Source organism: Pyrus communis, chromosome 13 (genome assembly GCF_963583255.1).
Source record: "Pyrus communis chromosome 13, drPyrComm1.1, whole genome shotgun sequence".
Taxonomy (NCBI): domain Eukaryota; kingdom Viridiplantae; phylum Streptophyta; class Magnoliopsida; order Rosales; family Rosaceae; genus Pyrus; species Pyrus communis.
The window spans coordinates 7959285-7976274 of NC_084815.1; the positions used below are offsets into that span (position 1 = coordinate 7959285).

The 16990-nt window shown below is 35.7% G+C and overlaps 1 protein-coding gene across 1 annotated transcript; it reads left to right on the forward strand.

Moving 5' to 3' along the window:
- Positions 1 to 955: 955 nt before the first annotated feature.
- Positions 956 to 4901, forward strand: LOC137712050 (transcription factor ORG2-like). Its single transcript, XM_068451200.1, has 3 exons — positions 956 to 1276; positions 4234 to 4602; positions 4713 to 4901. The coding sequence occupies exons 1-3, from the start codon at positions 956 to 958 to the stop codon at positions 4785 to 4787; spliced, it is 765 nt and encodes a 254-aa protein (XP_068307301.1). The 3' UTR covers positions 4788 to 4901.
- Positions 4902 to 16990: the final 12089 nt, after the last annotated feature.

Here is a 16990-nt window from a genome sequence, read left to right on the forward strand (position 1 = left end):
CCATCAACAATGGAGATCTTTTGGCTTTGGCTTTGGAGTGTCATCTAAGTCTTTTAAGTGTGGATGATTTCAAGACTTGAATACGTTCATTAGCTTGTTTTCAAACATGTTTCGCCCTCAAATTCACTAGTATGGTGGCAAGTGACTAATACTTTAAGCTAGTAGTAATGTTGATTTTGTTACCATGATATGTATAGGAGGCCTTTAAGAAGGGAAGGATCCCCATCTTTTTAAAATGAGGATTAGTTGTGGAGCCCACACCACATTGAACTTTAACGATTTGAATCGTTTATTTTTCAAATTGCACCTCATAGATCATCCTTATAAAATATTAACCAAATCGAAAATATTTGACGTAGCTAACTGAGTTCAAAGAAATGGATGAACACTTTGTTCTTTAAGAAACATTAAAATTTCACCATGATAAATAGGCAAATGATTTCGGATTGAATTGAATTTTTGCAAAAATATTAAATGAATCGAGACTTACAAACAGATAGTTCAGATTGTTGAAGTTCGATATGAAATAGGGCCACACAACTAACCCTCATTTATTTCCAAAAATGGGGATCTCTTCTCTTAAAGGGCCTATATATATCTTAAAGTAAACTCTGTAATATACACTTCGAGAATTGTATGATTAATTATTACTTAATTTGGTTAAGCCACCTAGATCTCTCTACACACAGAAAACACATGCCCACACACGCCATGCTGTGGAAGTTGACAATTCACTTTCCTCAGCCATCTTATTATAATGCATGTTTAATTTGATTCTTTACAGACGAGCCAGTTCTTTAAACAATTGCATAATTAAGTGCACTCGCATAATCGATCCTACATTTTAATATGACGTCTGTTTGTGTGTGTGTGTGTATATATATCAAAAATGGTCATCTCACTTTCTAAGCAAAATTGGCATCAGGTAGCGCAACCCCAAAGTAATCAGTAGAAGATGTTAGCCTTGTCGCCTCCTATGTTTTCAACCATTGGATGGCCCATAGATCAAGATTCTACAAGCCACGATTACTACAAGGACCATATTACCACTACTAATGATCAAACTGCAGAGTCATCCTCCCTTCATATACTTCCATCTGGTCACCCAAAGTCTGAGCTTGATCGTTCCACACCATCCACAACCATAAGCGGCGAGTACTCCAGCGTTTCCCCGGTGGCTAAGAAGCTTAACCATAATGCCAGTGAGCGTGATCGTCGCAAGAAGATCAACAGCTTGTATTCCTCATTGCGTTCATTGCTTCCTGCGGATCAAACGGTACGTAGCAAAATGAATTCGTTCATTAACATATGATACACGAGAAACTACTATGAATAAATTTATTGCTAGTTTACTAATCTGTAATCAAAATGAGGAGAATTGAATTGAGGAGGAATTAGAATAGTCTATAGTCAGAATCAGATTCATGTTGAAATTGTTTACTAATTTTGTTTGGAATCGGAGTAGAAATCGTATTTATTTATATAAGTTATTTACTTAAACACATGAATCGGAATGAAAACCAATGTAATTATTAAAATGCCCATATTCCAAGTAAAATTTTATTTTATATTTTTAGTAAAAATTTAATTCTTTTTTATTTTAAAAACTTTGTAAGAAATACAATTTTTTTTTTTTTGGGAAATGCTGAAAAGATATTTATGTAGTTAATATATATCAAAAAAAAAAAAAAAACCATCAAACGACCCTCCTTAGACCATCTCTAACTTTTGGATTAAAACCTAAAATTTTTAGCCTAGAAAATTTAGGTTTTAACCTAGAAACAACTTTTTTTACTTCAACCCTTATGAGTTAAAATTTTAGCCATAGATTATTAAAGAATGAATTTGTACTTTTTTTTTCTTTTCTTATAGTAACTTTTTTAAAAGAAAAAAAATTATGTAGACTATCCTAATTTAATTTTATAAATATTTTAACCTAAAAATATTTAGATTCCGACAAATATTGAAAAATCACTAACTGACACCATGAAACTCGTAAAACACTATGAAAGAATATGAAACACATAAAAGCTTTTTTTTCAATTACTTTAGCCATTGGATTTAAATTTGGACCGTTAGATATTTTTTCTTACTGTTAGATTTCATCAAATTAGATCTTAACCGTTGGATTCAATGAATTTATAAATATAAAACTAAAAAATATATAAATATATCATGGGTCAACCTCACTAACCCAGGAGTTGGAGTAGGTCTTACTATGTGATGCCCTTCATCACCATCCCCCAATTCTTTTTTTTCTTTTGTCGCTGCCCATAGGGACGGAGAGAAACAGACAAAGAGGTGGAAGGGATAAGGAGCTAAGAGTATTTTGGGATGAAAAAGATGATTCTAGATGGTGACTTTTTTTTTTTTCGTTTTTGGGTTAGACAATAGATTTGTTAGATTAGATGTTAGATTAGGAAGTCGACATGGTTTGAATCCACGCCATGGTACAAGGGTAACACTCATCTTCACCACTGTGGTATAGGGCCACTTGCAGATGGAGACTTTTTCTTGAAATTCAAATCCTACCTATTATTTGAGATTCTAATTTTGGGAAAATTGGGAGTTTGATTCCCCTTTCATTCTGGGGAAATTGGGAGTTTGAATCCCTATTTTTATTCTCAAGTGTTGGTAAACACTTGAATAACTTGGAATGAGTGCAAATCTCATTCCATTGATCGCACTCCCCTTACGTAAGGGTAATGGTAAGGAGATTAAATTTGTAGACAAAATTTACAAACTAAATGGTGTGTCACCAATAGGAACAAACATGTTTATCAACACTTAAGTGATAATCCAATCATCAACTTCTTTGTGGTTAGCTTACAAAATTTTGTCCCTTAAATTATAAATTAAAATAGCAATGCTAGGTAGAATAAATTTACAAACTAAATGATATATCACCAATTAGAAATAAACATGTCAATCAACACTTAAATAATAATCTAATCATCAACTTTTATGTCATTTAGTTTACAAATTTAGTCTTCCTAGTGTTACCCAAATTAAAACGTTAGTTTACCTTATCAAGAATAGTCCAAATCAATAGTCTGACAAGAGAAACTAGTAAATTTGTTGATAGAGTAACTATCGATTTCCCCCCTGAGCTTTTACTTAGCTTTCGATTTTCCACCTAAACTTTTCAATTGGAAAATTAAGGAATCAAATTATTTTTTTTTTTTTGCCGATTTCCCCTACTGTTAGTTTTTCATTCATTCCATCCAAATTTGCATTAAATTGAAGTATGTGCACAACATGTGAGGGTAGTTCGGTCACTTTGTTCTTTAAAATAATTGAAAACCTTAGATTTCTAAAATGTTGGCCTATGGAAATTTGTGATTTTATCACTGTTCTAAAAATCCCTGCCTAGCATTGCCTAGACGCTAGATGGCTGACCACTGCCCCGATTAATGCCTAGGCGTTTGAAAATTAAGAAAGACGCCTAGAGTTGGTGCCCACCTAAACCACCAAGTCACCCGCCTAGCCTGCCTTGACTCGCCTAGGCACCCGCCTAAGTCGCGACTCATTTTGATAGGAAATAGATAAATTTAATTTTGCATTTTATTTTTTTTCAATAAATTGTAAGAGACTTGTAAAATACTTAAATGAATACATATTATATGTTTGTTTCCCATGTTTTCATTATATTTCAATACTTCATAATATATATGTCATTCTATTTTATAGTTTATGATGAAGTTATATATTCAAGTATAAGCAGACACTTACTTATACGAAATATAATAGATTTATTTAAATCCGTCTAATCTGCCTAGGCGCCCACCTAGCCGCCTGATTGGTGTCTAGAGTTTTTTAGAACCTTGGATTTTATAGCTTTTTTGTTTGAAGGTCTAACGAAGTGACGACTTTATCCTCAAAGGAGAGTCACGTGGTGTGCACATAATAAGAGTTAATGTTAATTTGGAATCTATGGAAAACTAACGATAGGGGGGAAATTGGCCAAAAAAAAAAAAGTTTAAGTCCTTGATTTTCCAATTAAAAAGTTTAGGAAAGAAATAAAAAACTAAGTGATAGTTCAGATGGGAAATGCACAGTTTACCGCCTGCAGATAATAGTAAATTAGTTTTCATCGATATTATTAAAGAGACTGCTGCTATTCGCACACCCAAAAAGTCATCACGCTCTCCTTGTAAAAAATAAAAATTATCTTCTTAAACACTGGAAAACAGCGAACCAACTCACAGTTCCAAAATTTGTTCCATGTCATAGTTACAGAAAAAGTTAAGCATTCCGAATACAGTTTCGCGTGTGGTGAAATACATCCCGGAGCTCCAAAAGCAAGTGGAGGGATTCATTCGAAAGAGGGAGGAGCTTTTGTCAAGAATAACTAAGCAAGAAAGTGCATTGCATGAGGAGAAGAAGCAAATAAAAAGTGCAGCTCGGAGCTCCTTATCTGCTGTTTCAGCATATCAGCTTAATGACAAAGAAGTAGCAATTCAAATTTCCTCCTTGAAGACCAAAAACAATTTATTATCTGATATCTTGCTAAATTTAGAGGAGGAGGAGGGGCTTCAAATACTAAATGCTTCTTCCTTCGAGTCGTCTGGAGGAAGGGTTTTCTATAATTTACAATTTCAGGTATTTACATTTATGTAAAATTGAGGATCTTTTACTATTTTGATGTTCATACTATATAATTAATGACTTCTGTTCCGATATATTTTATGTATCATTTGATAATTATACAGGTGGAAAGAACTTACAGACTAGAATGTGAGAGTTTAAGTGACAAGCTCATGTCCTTCTCTGGACAAGAATATTAAGCAAAAGAGTTATTTCCATAAGAACTTTTTGCCGTAGAGATGCAACGATTAGTGGCTGGCTCAGTTGGGTTAACTTACTGCGGCAGGAGATATCCATCTGAAAAGGCAAAGTTTGGGAAGGCGTGGTGACAATGTTGCCTGAAAGATTGTTCTCTTTGCTGTGGTGGTTTGAGGGTTAATGTGACTCCAAAAATTGGAATCTCCTGTAGTAGAAAAGTAGAAGTGATAGTATTATGTGAATACATGGACTGTACTCTTCGGGAGTTTTAATTAATATAGATTTTATATGTATAAGATTATGTTGAAATTAATTCTGACATGTGAGAAATTTGACCTTCCCTCCTCTCATTCGGGATAACCCCAAGGTCAAATGTAGGTAATTTTATAAGTGTATATAAATTTGCAAGAGGTAGAAATCACCACTATGATTGGTAGTATATGATAAATGATCTTGTCGAAACATAAGTTAACCATGTCTAATAGAAGAAGGATACATGGACAATATGATATGACAGTTTTACTATTGACGTCATGAGTAGATCATAAATTTGCCCTAAGGGAATAAGACGTAGTGTCCTATGATAATTGGGCTTTTATCCCACTAACACCCTATGTGCTATCTGAGCCGCCTATGACACCTATTATGGGCTATCTGGACTGTCCATAATATGTCCCGCTATCAGGCTATACTCAGTCCAGTGGTAGTAGAGCACTGACTTTATGGAGTCTCCCTTTAGGTGTTTGGTGCACTTGCACTACTACAAAATTATCTATAACTGGCGGTCCAAAAATTGACAACAAATGTATATTACTGTTGGACTTTAAACAAAATCCGACAAAAAATGGATGCAGTGGTGGATATAATAAGCGCCAGAATTGCCAGTGTCAGGAAATGAATTTTCCAACAGAAAAAACTCTAAACCGACAGAAATTGTGTCGGATATAACTGACAGAGAATATATTAATAATGAATAAATAAGAGCATTTTTGTCGGCTAAAACCGACAGAACTTCTGCCAGATATAATCAACAGAAAATTTATTAATAAGAATAAATAAAAGCATTCTTGTCGGATAAAACCGACAGAAAATATATTAATAATTAGAAAAAATATAAACAACCACTTTTTGCATTTTCCATATCCCTTCCATTCACTGCATTTTCAATATTCACATCATCATTTGTTTTTACCTGCACACATTCACATTCCATTAGAATTACTCAATCACAGCAAGCATTTCTCATTCAATTGAATCTCTCCCCGAAATCGAATGAAAATCGAAATACTTACAGTGTTGATGAGATCTATGATAATGGTGAGCTCCTGGTGCGCTAGCTGCAAGTTCTCCACCATGCTCTACCATTGTTGTGAAATCAAATAGTTAAACCCTAAAAAGCACCACTACAAATAGCATAAGAAAATCGAAATTAACCCTAAAGAAATTGGGAGAGAAGATATGAAAAGGGAATACCTTTCAATCCTTTAAGTTATTGGTAAAAAACCCAATAGAGCAAAAGCCTCCAACTTTAAAGACCGTTGTGGGATTTTGAAGAGAGCAAGAGAGAGAGAGAAAATATCAGAAGAAATGAAGCAAGAGTCATCACAATACATCAAAAGCCTCCAACTCCAAAGACTGTTGGTTAAACCCACGAATTCAAGCTTACGGTAGCCCAACAATACATTAAAAGTCTAAATCGAGCTAAATACCAAGAAGACGCTTTGAATTTAACGACATTTACCGGAATTCGCCGTTGTGATGACATGCATGCACATATTCAAAACAGAGATTAAACCCCTGAGATTTTCGACATAATACTCATCATAGATGGATTAGAACCCACACAACCAAGAGGGGAAAATAATTCATACCTAAGATGGAGCTCGAGCGAGCTGAAGCTCTCAGTGTTGATGGCAGAGCACACGGTGATGCACCAATGATACATGCAACGCTGCAGGTTGATTCCCCATGTCCCAAGGATTTGAGGTTCAGATTTTTTAGGGTTGATTTGGTCAGAATTGAGAGGAATGGTGGGGGTTCCTTCTTGGAGCTTAGAGGGAGGGATAGTGTCGAGAGTTAAGAGTTGGGTTTCAGAAAAATGAATGAGATGAGTGGGGGCCAGATGTGGATATAACCCCACCCAGAAAATTTTCATTACTGTCGGTTAAAACCGACAAAAACATTTTTTAAAATATAAACCAACAGAAAAACAAATGACAGAAAAATTCCAAAATTCCCTCCCAAAATTTTAAATATACCCCCCCCCCCAAAAAAAAAAATTTGTTATGTTTTAAAAAAATAAAATAATAATTGTTTGGTTTAATAAATAAATAAATAATATGTATTTAAATAGAATAAGTTTTTAAAAGTTAAATAAATAATTTTTTTTTTTGTCGAAATAAATAATTGTTTGGTTTAATAGATAATAACCCATGTAAAATATGCAATAAAGAAACAAAAAGATAATTGTACAATGAAAATGTCATTGTTTAATCTACCGTTTTAACGCGATATGCATTTTACAAAACTTTTTTCAACAATCCAACTATCAAACTTATTTGTACACACTCCGAGATTGCATACGTAAAAAATCGTAAAAAACAAACATTCACAGATTACGTAAGGGAACAAAAGCTTTTGATGGTTATAAACAAAAAATCACAATTTAACGGTTATTTTAGCTCCGGTTTTGATGATTTTTTTTACAGTTACACTCCTTGACCCTATAAGAATGCAATGAACAAATTTGATCTTCAATTTAAAATATTTACACTAGTGGATACCACAAAATCTTATTTTATACTTAATGGAAGTATAATATTAACTCTAAGTGTTTGTTTAATCTACCGTTTTGATGCGATATGCATTCTACGAAACTTTTTCAACGATCCAACCGTCAAACTTATTTGTACACACTGCAAGATTGCATACGTAAAAAATCATAAAAAAAAAAACATTTAGATATTACATAACGGAGCAAAAGTTTTCAACAGTTATAAACGAAAAATCACAATTTAACGATCATTTTAGCTCCGATTTTAATGATTTTTTACGACTACACTCCTCGTGACACACCCCGTCCCGAAGGAGGGCATGCTGGCCGTCACGTGAGAGTGACGTGACCATTTACACAGTACGAAAGCTTTAAAGATACAATTTCTAAGATAAAACACCCAAAGGTGAGTCCTAATTTTTGGCCATTCTGTCAGAACACCGTTGGATTCCTCGTAGCCACCAAGCTCTGATATCTTAAACCTGGAGGGGCGCAAAACAAAGTTGAGTGGGTCAGCAAAACGAACGTATTCAAAACCTTCTTTTCTTTAAATATACTAACCCCTCGCCGTAAAACAAGTATAGTTTCCAGAGAAATAAACATATATACGTATGTATAAATATGCCAACATGCTCAAGGGTATATCATTCATGCTCAAGAATATGTCATGTCGGAAACTCATAATGAAATGTAAGTGCTCAAGCATAACTCACATCAATAACATATAATCTGGCAGCCGGGAGTCACCTAACGTGACCTGTACGGCTGCATATAGAGCTCAAATCTCAAACTCAATAACTGAATCTGCACACGAGTCGGAACCACCTAACGTGGTCTGTACGACAGGCTGGGTGTAATATATATATGCTCTAGTGCTACGATCACGTGAAGCTGGGCGATAAATCGCGGGTCACCTACAAGTCGGAACCACCTAATGTGGTCTGTACGACAGGCTTGCACCTAACTTGGATCCAAGGCGAGCATGCGGTGCTGGTGAACATACACGTGAAGGCTGTGCCCTGGCCTCGAGCGGGAGCACTAACACCGGGGGTGCAGATTATGAGCTCTCTAACATCTCAAACTACTACTGCATACAAACATGAATACCACTTACCTGGCACTTACCTGTGCGCCCACAGCACCAAATACACATATATAAATGTATGCCACTACTAATGCATGTGATGATAGTATTTCAATCGTATCCCAAACGTATTTCATACGTATATCAAATGTATTTCAAATGTAGCTTACCTGGGCCTTCTCAGCACCATGCAACAGTATACATAATCATGGTAATGCACATATTAAAATATGATGCATATATGACAGGATATTTAATTCGTATTTCTTTTAAAATACGTCAAGCATACGTATATATATATACTGAAAAATAACTGCCCACTCACTGATCACATCGACGCCTCATAGGTCCCTGAACCTCCCCTAGCTTGGTTACATTCTTCCTCTGTATAATTTTCACCTATACAAAAAGTAACCAAATTGACGTTATTTAACGCACATACACCAAACATTCGTCCATAACTTTCTCATACGTTGCTCAATTTGGGTGTATGAATATACCACGGTGATCTACACGACGTCACGAACGCGTGACAATTTTCAGAACTCAATTTGGAGCTCTCACGCGCCCCCACGCGCCCTGTTCACGGGCTGCCCACGCGCGCGTCTTCTTCCTCGCGTCGCCGGACTGGTTTCGCCGGCGGTGGGTGTTTTGCCGGAATTTCTGGGTAAACTTCAAAGTGTCATAACTTCTTCATTTCTTAACCATTTTCGACGTACTATATATCAAAATGAAGGTATTGACGAGACGAACACATCCATACCTTCCTCGACCCCTAACTCGCCGTGGATTCGTCCGAAAAAGCCTCGAAAGCTCCGGCCAAACTTTGAACTTGTCATTCTCCTTGTTCTTACGTCCATTTTTCACGTAATCTATACCAAAATGAAGCCCTAATCATAATCTACCACGTTGGACTAGTTTTAGGGCCTAAAAACAACGGAATCAAATTTTTCCAAAAATACGAAAATTCGGCCGGACTTACAGTTCGTGATCCCGACGTCCAAATCCTTCAAACGAAGCACTCCGAGCTTCCTTAGGACCTCACCAAGCTTCCTACAAGCTTCAAAATCCCAAAAACATCAAGTTTTGCGTGTGCATGAACAGTGCACACGCACAGTGAAATTGAAATCCATGTTTTCCGAAGTGAAACTCACTTGAAATTGGTACCATCGTGTTCGTGTGGTCCTCAGGAGTACGATGGTGGTCTTAGATCCTTCGTTGGTATAGTTTTAGGGTGGTTTGTGGGTGGTCCGTGTGAGTTCGAAGGAGAGAGAGAGAACGGAGAGTGAATGAGAGATTTGTGAGGGAGGAGAGAGAGAGAGACAAGATGCAGAAATGGGGGAGAGATTTGAGGGAGGTGGGATCCTACCCAATCCCCAAATCATCAAGTTACAACATATTTTACGCCCCTTAGTCCCGTTTAAGGGCATTTTCATAACTTCACGTCCTCGGAATTAAAATTCCGGGACGGGTTGTGACACCTCGACCCTATAAGAATGGAATGAATAAATTTGATCTTCAATTTAAAATATTTACACTAGTGGATACCACAAAATCTTATTTTATACTTAATTGAAGTATAACATTAACTCTGAAGTGTTTATTTAATCTACCATTTTGATGCGATACACATTCTACGAAACTTTTTTCAACGATCCAACCTCAAACTTATTTGTACACACTCCGAGATGCATACGTAAAAAATCGTTAAAAACAAACATTCAGATATTACATAATAGAACAAAAGGTTTCAAGAGTTATAAATGAAAAATCACAATTTAACGGTTATTTTAGCTCCGATTTTGATGATTTTTTGCAGCTACACTCCTTGATCCTATAAGAATGCAATGAATGAATTCGATCTTCAATTTAAAATATTTACACTAGTGGATAAATCTTATTTTATCCTCAATAGAAGTATAACATTAACTCTTAAGTGTTTGTTAAATCTATCAATTTGATAGGATATGCATTCTACGAAACTAGTTTCAACGATCCAACCGTCAAATATGTTTGTATATTCGACGGTTATATTCGACATGTGTTTATTTTAAACATGTGCCATGAGTGAAAAAAATATATTTTAAACATGTGTTTATTTATTTATTTATTTTTAATCATTATAACATTTTAAAATAATAAAAGCAGACATGATAGAGTACACTAGATGTTGATGTGTGTTTATGTGCAGACAATGTGCTTTGTGACGCATTGAAAAAAATTGTTTGAATTTCTTTGTATCTTGTTGCTTGCCTGTGAGGGAGCATAATCTTTATTACAAAAATGATAGAGCTTCAGATTGTAGTTTGTTGTTATTATTCTCTCATAAAATTTATGGGTCGTGGGAATTGGGTTCCTTAGACTTTAGGGTCATGAGTGAAAAAAAAATATTTAAAAGTATGTGTTTATTTATTTATTTATTTTTAATCAATATAACATTTTAAAATAATAAAATTTTCATTTTTGTAGGTTATAACTATCACATTCTAGCTCGGGGCGGATCATTTCCCGGGGCCACTCCACCACTGTAGCACGATATTGTTTGCTTTGGGCCCCCACCACGCCCTCATGGTTTTGTTTCTAGGAACTCACATGAGAACTTCCCAATAGGTCACCCATCCTGGGAATGCTCTCGTGCGCTACTCGCTTAACTTTGGAGTTCTCATGGAACCTGAAGCCAGTGAGCTCCCAAAAGTCCTTGTGCAAGGTAGGGATGGGAATATACATATAAGGATCACTCCACTGAGCGATGTGGGATGTCACAATAACTGTCAGAATACTAAAATAATAACTGCCAAAAAGTAAAATAATAAAATAATCAATTCTGTCGGTTATAACCGCCACCATTAACTTAAAAACCGCCAGAATTTGTCAAAAATATTTTAAAAAAAGGATTCAAAAATACTGTCGGTTATAACCGACAAGATTTTTTTGATATCCACCACTAAATATCCGTCAGGAATTTGTGTCGGATATAACTAACAGGATTTTTCTAATATCCACCACCTAAAGCTAATATTGTAGTAGTGTTGCGCTCTTACCAACATGGACCTTTAAGAATGCTAGTAGGAAAAAAAATGTAGAGACTGGTTTGTATCATTAAGAATTCTGTATAGTATGCTCTGCAGCTTCCCCTCCCAACTGTTTGCTAGGTTTCTTCCATATAAATAGTCAAGTCAATTAGAGAAAATGGTAACGCCACTTACTACTTAAAACTCTCTCAAGTTCTCTTTTTCTTTATATTGTTTTTCTGATATAGGCATTGGATGCCCTTTGGTGGACACCCTTTTCTCTTTTTAGGGTGAATAAATGGGCTTTTATCCCACTAATGCACCATGTGCTGTCTGAGTTGCCCATCACACATATTATGGGCTCTCTGGGTTGTCCATAATACGTCTCACGCTATTAGGCCATCCTCAGTCCAATGGTAGTAGGGTACCGACTCTCTGGAGTCTCCCTTTAGATGTTCAGAGCACTTGCGCTCTTACCAACACGGACTAAATCTTTCGGAATGCTAGCAGGAAAAATTGCAGAGACTGGCTTGTATCATCAAGAAATCCTTATAGTATGCTTTGTAGCCTCCCCTCCCAACTCTCTGCTAGGAATTCTTCCCTATAAATAGCCAAGTCAATCAAAGGAAACGGTAACACCACTTACTACTTAAAACTCTCTCAAGCTTTATTTTCTCTCTATTGCTTTTCTGATTTAGGCATTAGAGGCCCTTTGGTGGATACCCTCTCCCTTTTCAGGGTGTTCGTCAATTAGGCTAACGACATTTGTTTTCTTGTAGTTGAAATTTTGTTAATTCAGTCATGTGATAGGAGCATATTTATGTGACTTTGTTAGCCTATTTCCTAGCATTTACTCAATTAGTTTTGTTAGAGTGTTTTAAGCCATTTTCGTGTGTTTGTAGGTTTAAATGGCAAAAGTGGCAAGAAAAGGCAATTTGGAGCATTTTAGAGCAGTTTTGGGCTTGGAATGGATAACACATGCATGGAGCAAGGTGGAAGGACATTTTTGAAGATCAAAAGAGGCTAGGAATGTGCTTAACATCTGGAAGAATTAGATTAAGGCTTGGAAGACAAGGAATCAGCTGAAAACAAGGAGATCTTATCCAACCTTATCTTATCTTATCTCATATTATCCAAACATTATCCTATTTAACCCAACGTTATCTAAACTCATCTCCAGCTGCAATAGGAGTCTTTATCCTATTCTAAATCATTCCCATTGAAATTTAGGATTCCTTATCATATTAAATCACCTCTTATCTGATTTAAGGAGTCTTAAAACTATGCAAACAACTAATCATTTTCCTCCACAAACAATGTTGTGCCCTACCTATATATATATATATATATATATTCAATCTTTGCCGCAGGTTTGGGGAGAGAGCCTTAGAGAGAGCTTTAGAGAGAAAATCAGAAAAATACATAGTGTGCTGCAGCTTTGCAAGGAAGGAGGGAGAAGACAAGCTTGGAGCCGTGCTTACCATCCAAGACCTTTGGATTACTGGAGTGTTTCTGGGTGTATTCTATCCTTAGTTTTAGTTCAATGTTTGTTTTAATTTGGTTTTCAATTATGATGAACATGTGGAACTAATTTCGTTTTAGCTAGAGATGAATTCAAAGCCATGAACATATATGTGACATGAATGGATTACATCCAGTTATTGTTTCGTAAAACATGAATGCGATTTATTTATCTGTTTGATTGATAACTTATTCTTGTATGTTAATTAAGGGTGCACACTTAGTTTGCATGCATGAATTTGATGCTAAAATATAAGGGAATTTCACCTAATAGTTATGAACTTATATTTATAAGTAGTGGAAATCACTTGTCATGATTGTGTTAAGTAAATCCATGGCAGGAGTATCATGCAGTTCATAGTTACGAATGTCATGTCAATGCTTATGATTTTCATAGAACTTAATGATCTTTGATATGTATCTCTATTATGTAGTTCATATAGGGAACTTGATAAGAATAATTTGGTTGCGTCGCTGAGTCCAATTCAATGAATTTAGGAAAATCTGATGCTTAATTTGTGTAGTTCACGGTTTAACTTGGGGCATTGTCATTCATGGTTTATTGGAATAATAATTGGAAATCGATTTGTATGCATATGTGTCATGTGTGGAGAAGGACCCTCTAGCTAGCCTTTCACCCTTTAATTCACTCAATTTCATGCCAAACTTAATTTGTTTTTGCAATTTACTTAGTTTTAGTTAAATTCGTCAAAACAACCCCCATTTAGTATTCTGAGGTTTTTTTAGTTTAATTTTCGTCCAAACTTCTCTTTAGTTCATGTTTTGAGTCAATTTAGTTAGATTTTTGTCCAAATCACTCCTTAGTGCTTGTTTTGGGTTATTTGAGTCAGTTTTGTGTTATTTGAGTTAGTTTAGCTTGTTTTGAGTTGTTTAAGTTTAGTTTTCTATTTTTGAGTCTAGTTTAGTGATTTAGAGTTTAATTTGTGTAGATTAGCAGCCTTCCTAATCCCCGGCCTAGAACGATTCTTACTTTCACATACTACAACTATCAAAAAGAGGGTTTAATTTGTGTGTTAGTTTATATCACATCAAATTTTGGTGCCGTTGCCAGGGATTAGTAAAATTGCTAATCCCTCTGTTTTTTGTTTATTTTACTTTTGATATTTGATTTAGTTTTCTTTCTTTGATTTGAGGCACTAGAGAAGCAAGACATGGCAATTGCTAGTGTTCAAGCTCAAATGGCGAATCTTACTTCTCTTTTGTCACAGTTTATTAAAAGGTCTCGAATGCAAAGAGTTGGTACATTTGGTGTGTCCTATAGGCAAGGATATCAAACTAATCAACATCCTCAATTAATTGAGAATGGAGGTTGGGATAATGTCAATGCTTGGGGTTATCTTGGCCATAATCAATCAAGGAACAACTTGTTTTCCAACACTTACAATCCATGTTGGAGTGATCATTCAAATTTTATGTGGAGGGAACCTCAACAAGTTCAACAAGAATGATATTGGCAGCCATATGAGGAGTTCTATTGGAGACCTATGCAGCCACTACAACCTCCCCCACAACAATCCCAACCAAATTTAGGTTCGTCATTGGATTATGATAAAATTCTTCCAATACTAACTTCTTTGACTAAGGGTTTAAAAAATCAAGCCAAAGAGATGGGCGAAGTGAAGAAGCAAATTGGGCAGATGGCGGAATTCATGGGACAGTTTAGAGAACAAGGCAAACTGCCTAGTTCAACCATTGTCAATCCAAAGGGAGGTTTTGAAACAACCAACACCATCACTTTGAGAAGTGGCAAGGAGATTGGAACAAGTTCTAAAACGTCAAAACCAACACAAGAGGAGGACAAAAAGTTGCTGCTAAAACGTCAAAACCAACACAAGAGGAGGACAAAAAGTTGCTGCAACAAGAAGAAATAACCACGGCAAGGGAAGAACACCCCTTGCAGCAGCCCCCTAAGCACCCTATGCCGTCCAACTCAACTAAGGTAGGTCCAAATTCAATTCCTTCTAACGTTATTCCACCAAACGTGCCTTTCCCTGGTAGGTTGATAGTACCATATTTATGCGACTTAGTTAGCTTGTTTTCTTGCATTTACATAGTTAGTTTTCATTTATTATAGTGTTTTAAGCTATTTTCGTGTGTTTGTAGGTCTTAATGGCAAAGTTGGCAAGAAAGTGCATTTTGGAGCCTTTTGGAGCAGTTTTGGGCATGAAATGGATAGCTTGCATATGGAGCAAGGTGGATGGACGAAATTGAAGTCAAAAGAGGCTAGGAACATGCTACAAATCTGGAGAAACAAGTTCAAGACAAAGAAGATAAGGAAAGAGCAAGAAACATGGAACATTATCCAAAAAACCTTATCTTATCCAAACCTTATCCTAACCTAATCTTATTCTACCTTATTTCTAGCTGCAAGGGGACCTAAATACCTGATTTCTAGAAGTCTTATCTGCTCCTAAAAGGGTGCCGCACCCTTCCCCTTTATCCCTTCTAGAAGTCCTAATTTCTGCTACAAAACACATTGTTTCTAGAATCCCTAGAAAGGTGGCCCTTCTCCCTCTTCTATAAGGTTTAAAACTTGCAATCCTTTTCCCTTTCCTCCTTGGTCTCTGCCGTGTAACCCTAGTCCTTTTCCCTTAGGATTATGTAATCCTTTTCCCTTCAGAAATTGTGCAAAACCCTAGCCTATAAATACATGTCTTTGCCGCATATATCACCATCATCCATTCACTCATTAATTCATTCATTCAGCCATAAAAACACCATAATTCACACCACAAACACCTAAATCACCCTACTGCCGCAACAAGAAAGGAATGAGAAGAGGACTTGTGCCGTGCTTGCCACCATCCAAGGTAGTACTGTGCCTGCCATTAGAGTGTGAAGTGCTTCTGGGTTATTTCTATCCTTAGTTTTAGTTCAATGTTTATTTTAATTTGGTTTTCAATTATGATGAACATGAGGAATTAATTTCTTTTTAGTTAGAGATGAATTCGAAGCCATGACTATATGTTTTATATGAATTGATTACATCCAGTTATTGTTTCTTGAGTCTTGAATGTGATTTGCTTATCTGAGTTATCAAAACTTGTTTATGTACGTTGATTGAGGGTTGACACTTAATTTGCATGCACGAATTTGAAGCTAGAGTATAAGGGAGTTTCACCTAATCGTTATGAACTTATATTCACAAGTAGTGGAGGTTGCTAGTCACAATCGTGTTAAGTAAATTCTTGGTATGAGTATCATGCTTTTCATAGTTACGAATGCCTCGTCAATGCTTATGGTTTTGAAAGAACTTAACGACCTTTGATATGTCTTTCTATCGTGCTTTTCATAGTTAGGGAACTTGATAAGGATAATTTGGTTACGACGCGTATTCTATCCAATTCAATGAGTTAAGGAAAATCTAAAAGTTAATTTGTGCTTTTCATGGTTAATTTGGAGCATTGTCATTCATAGTCTAAAGGAATAATAGCTAGAAATTGGTTTGTATGCATATGTCATGTGTGGAGAAGGACCCTCTAATTAGCCTTTCACCCTTTTCAATTCACCAAATTCGTTTTTATAAAGTGTTTTATGCAAAGTTTCTGTTTTAAATTTTAATTTCATCCAAAACAATCCCCTTTCATTGAGTCTTGTTATTTGAGTCAAAATCTGTTTTCTTTTAGTCTTTTGAGTCAAGTTAAGTCTTATTTTCGTCAAAATCACTTGTTAGGTCTAGAATTGAGTCTTTTCGATTGTCTGTTGTTGTTTTGAGTGTTTTGAGTCAGTTTTGAGTCTATAGAGTCTAATTTAGTGTTTTTAAGTCTTATTTGTGTTGATTAGCATCCCTAGTTA

What these genes read in the sequence shown, in the direction of transcription:
- LOC137712050 (XM_068451200.1), top strand. Translation starts at nt 956, where the DNA reads ATGTTAGCCTTGTCGCCTCCTATGTTTTCAACCATTGGATGGCCCATA. An exon ending in TGCTTCCTGCGGATCAAACG is followed by an intron (nt 1,277 to 4,233) that starts GTACGTAGCAAA and finishes TCCATGTCATAG; the next exon opens with TTACAGAAAAAGTTAAGCAT. An exon ending in TCTATAATTTACAATTTCAG is followed by an intron (nt 4,603 to 4,712) that starts GTATTTACATTT and finishes ATAATTATACAG; the next exon opens with GTGGAAAGAACTTACAGACT.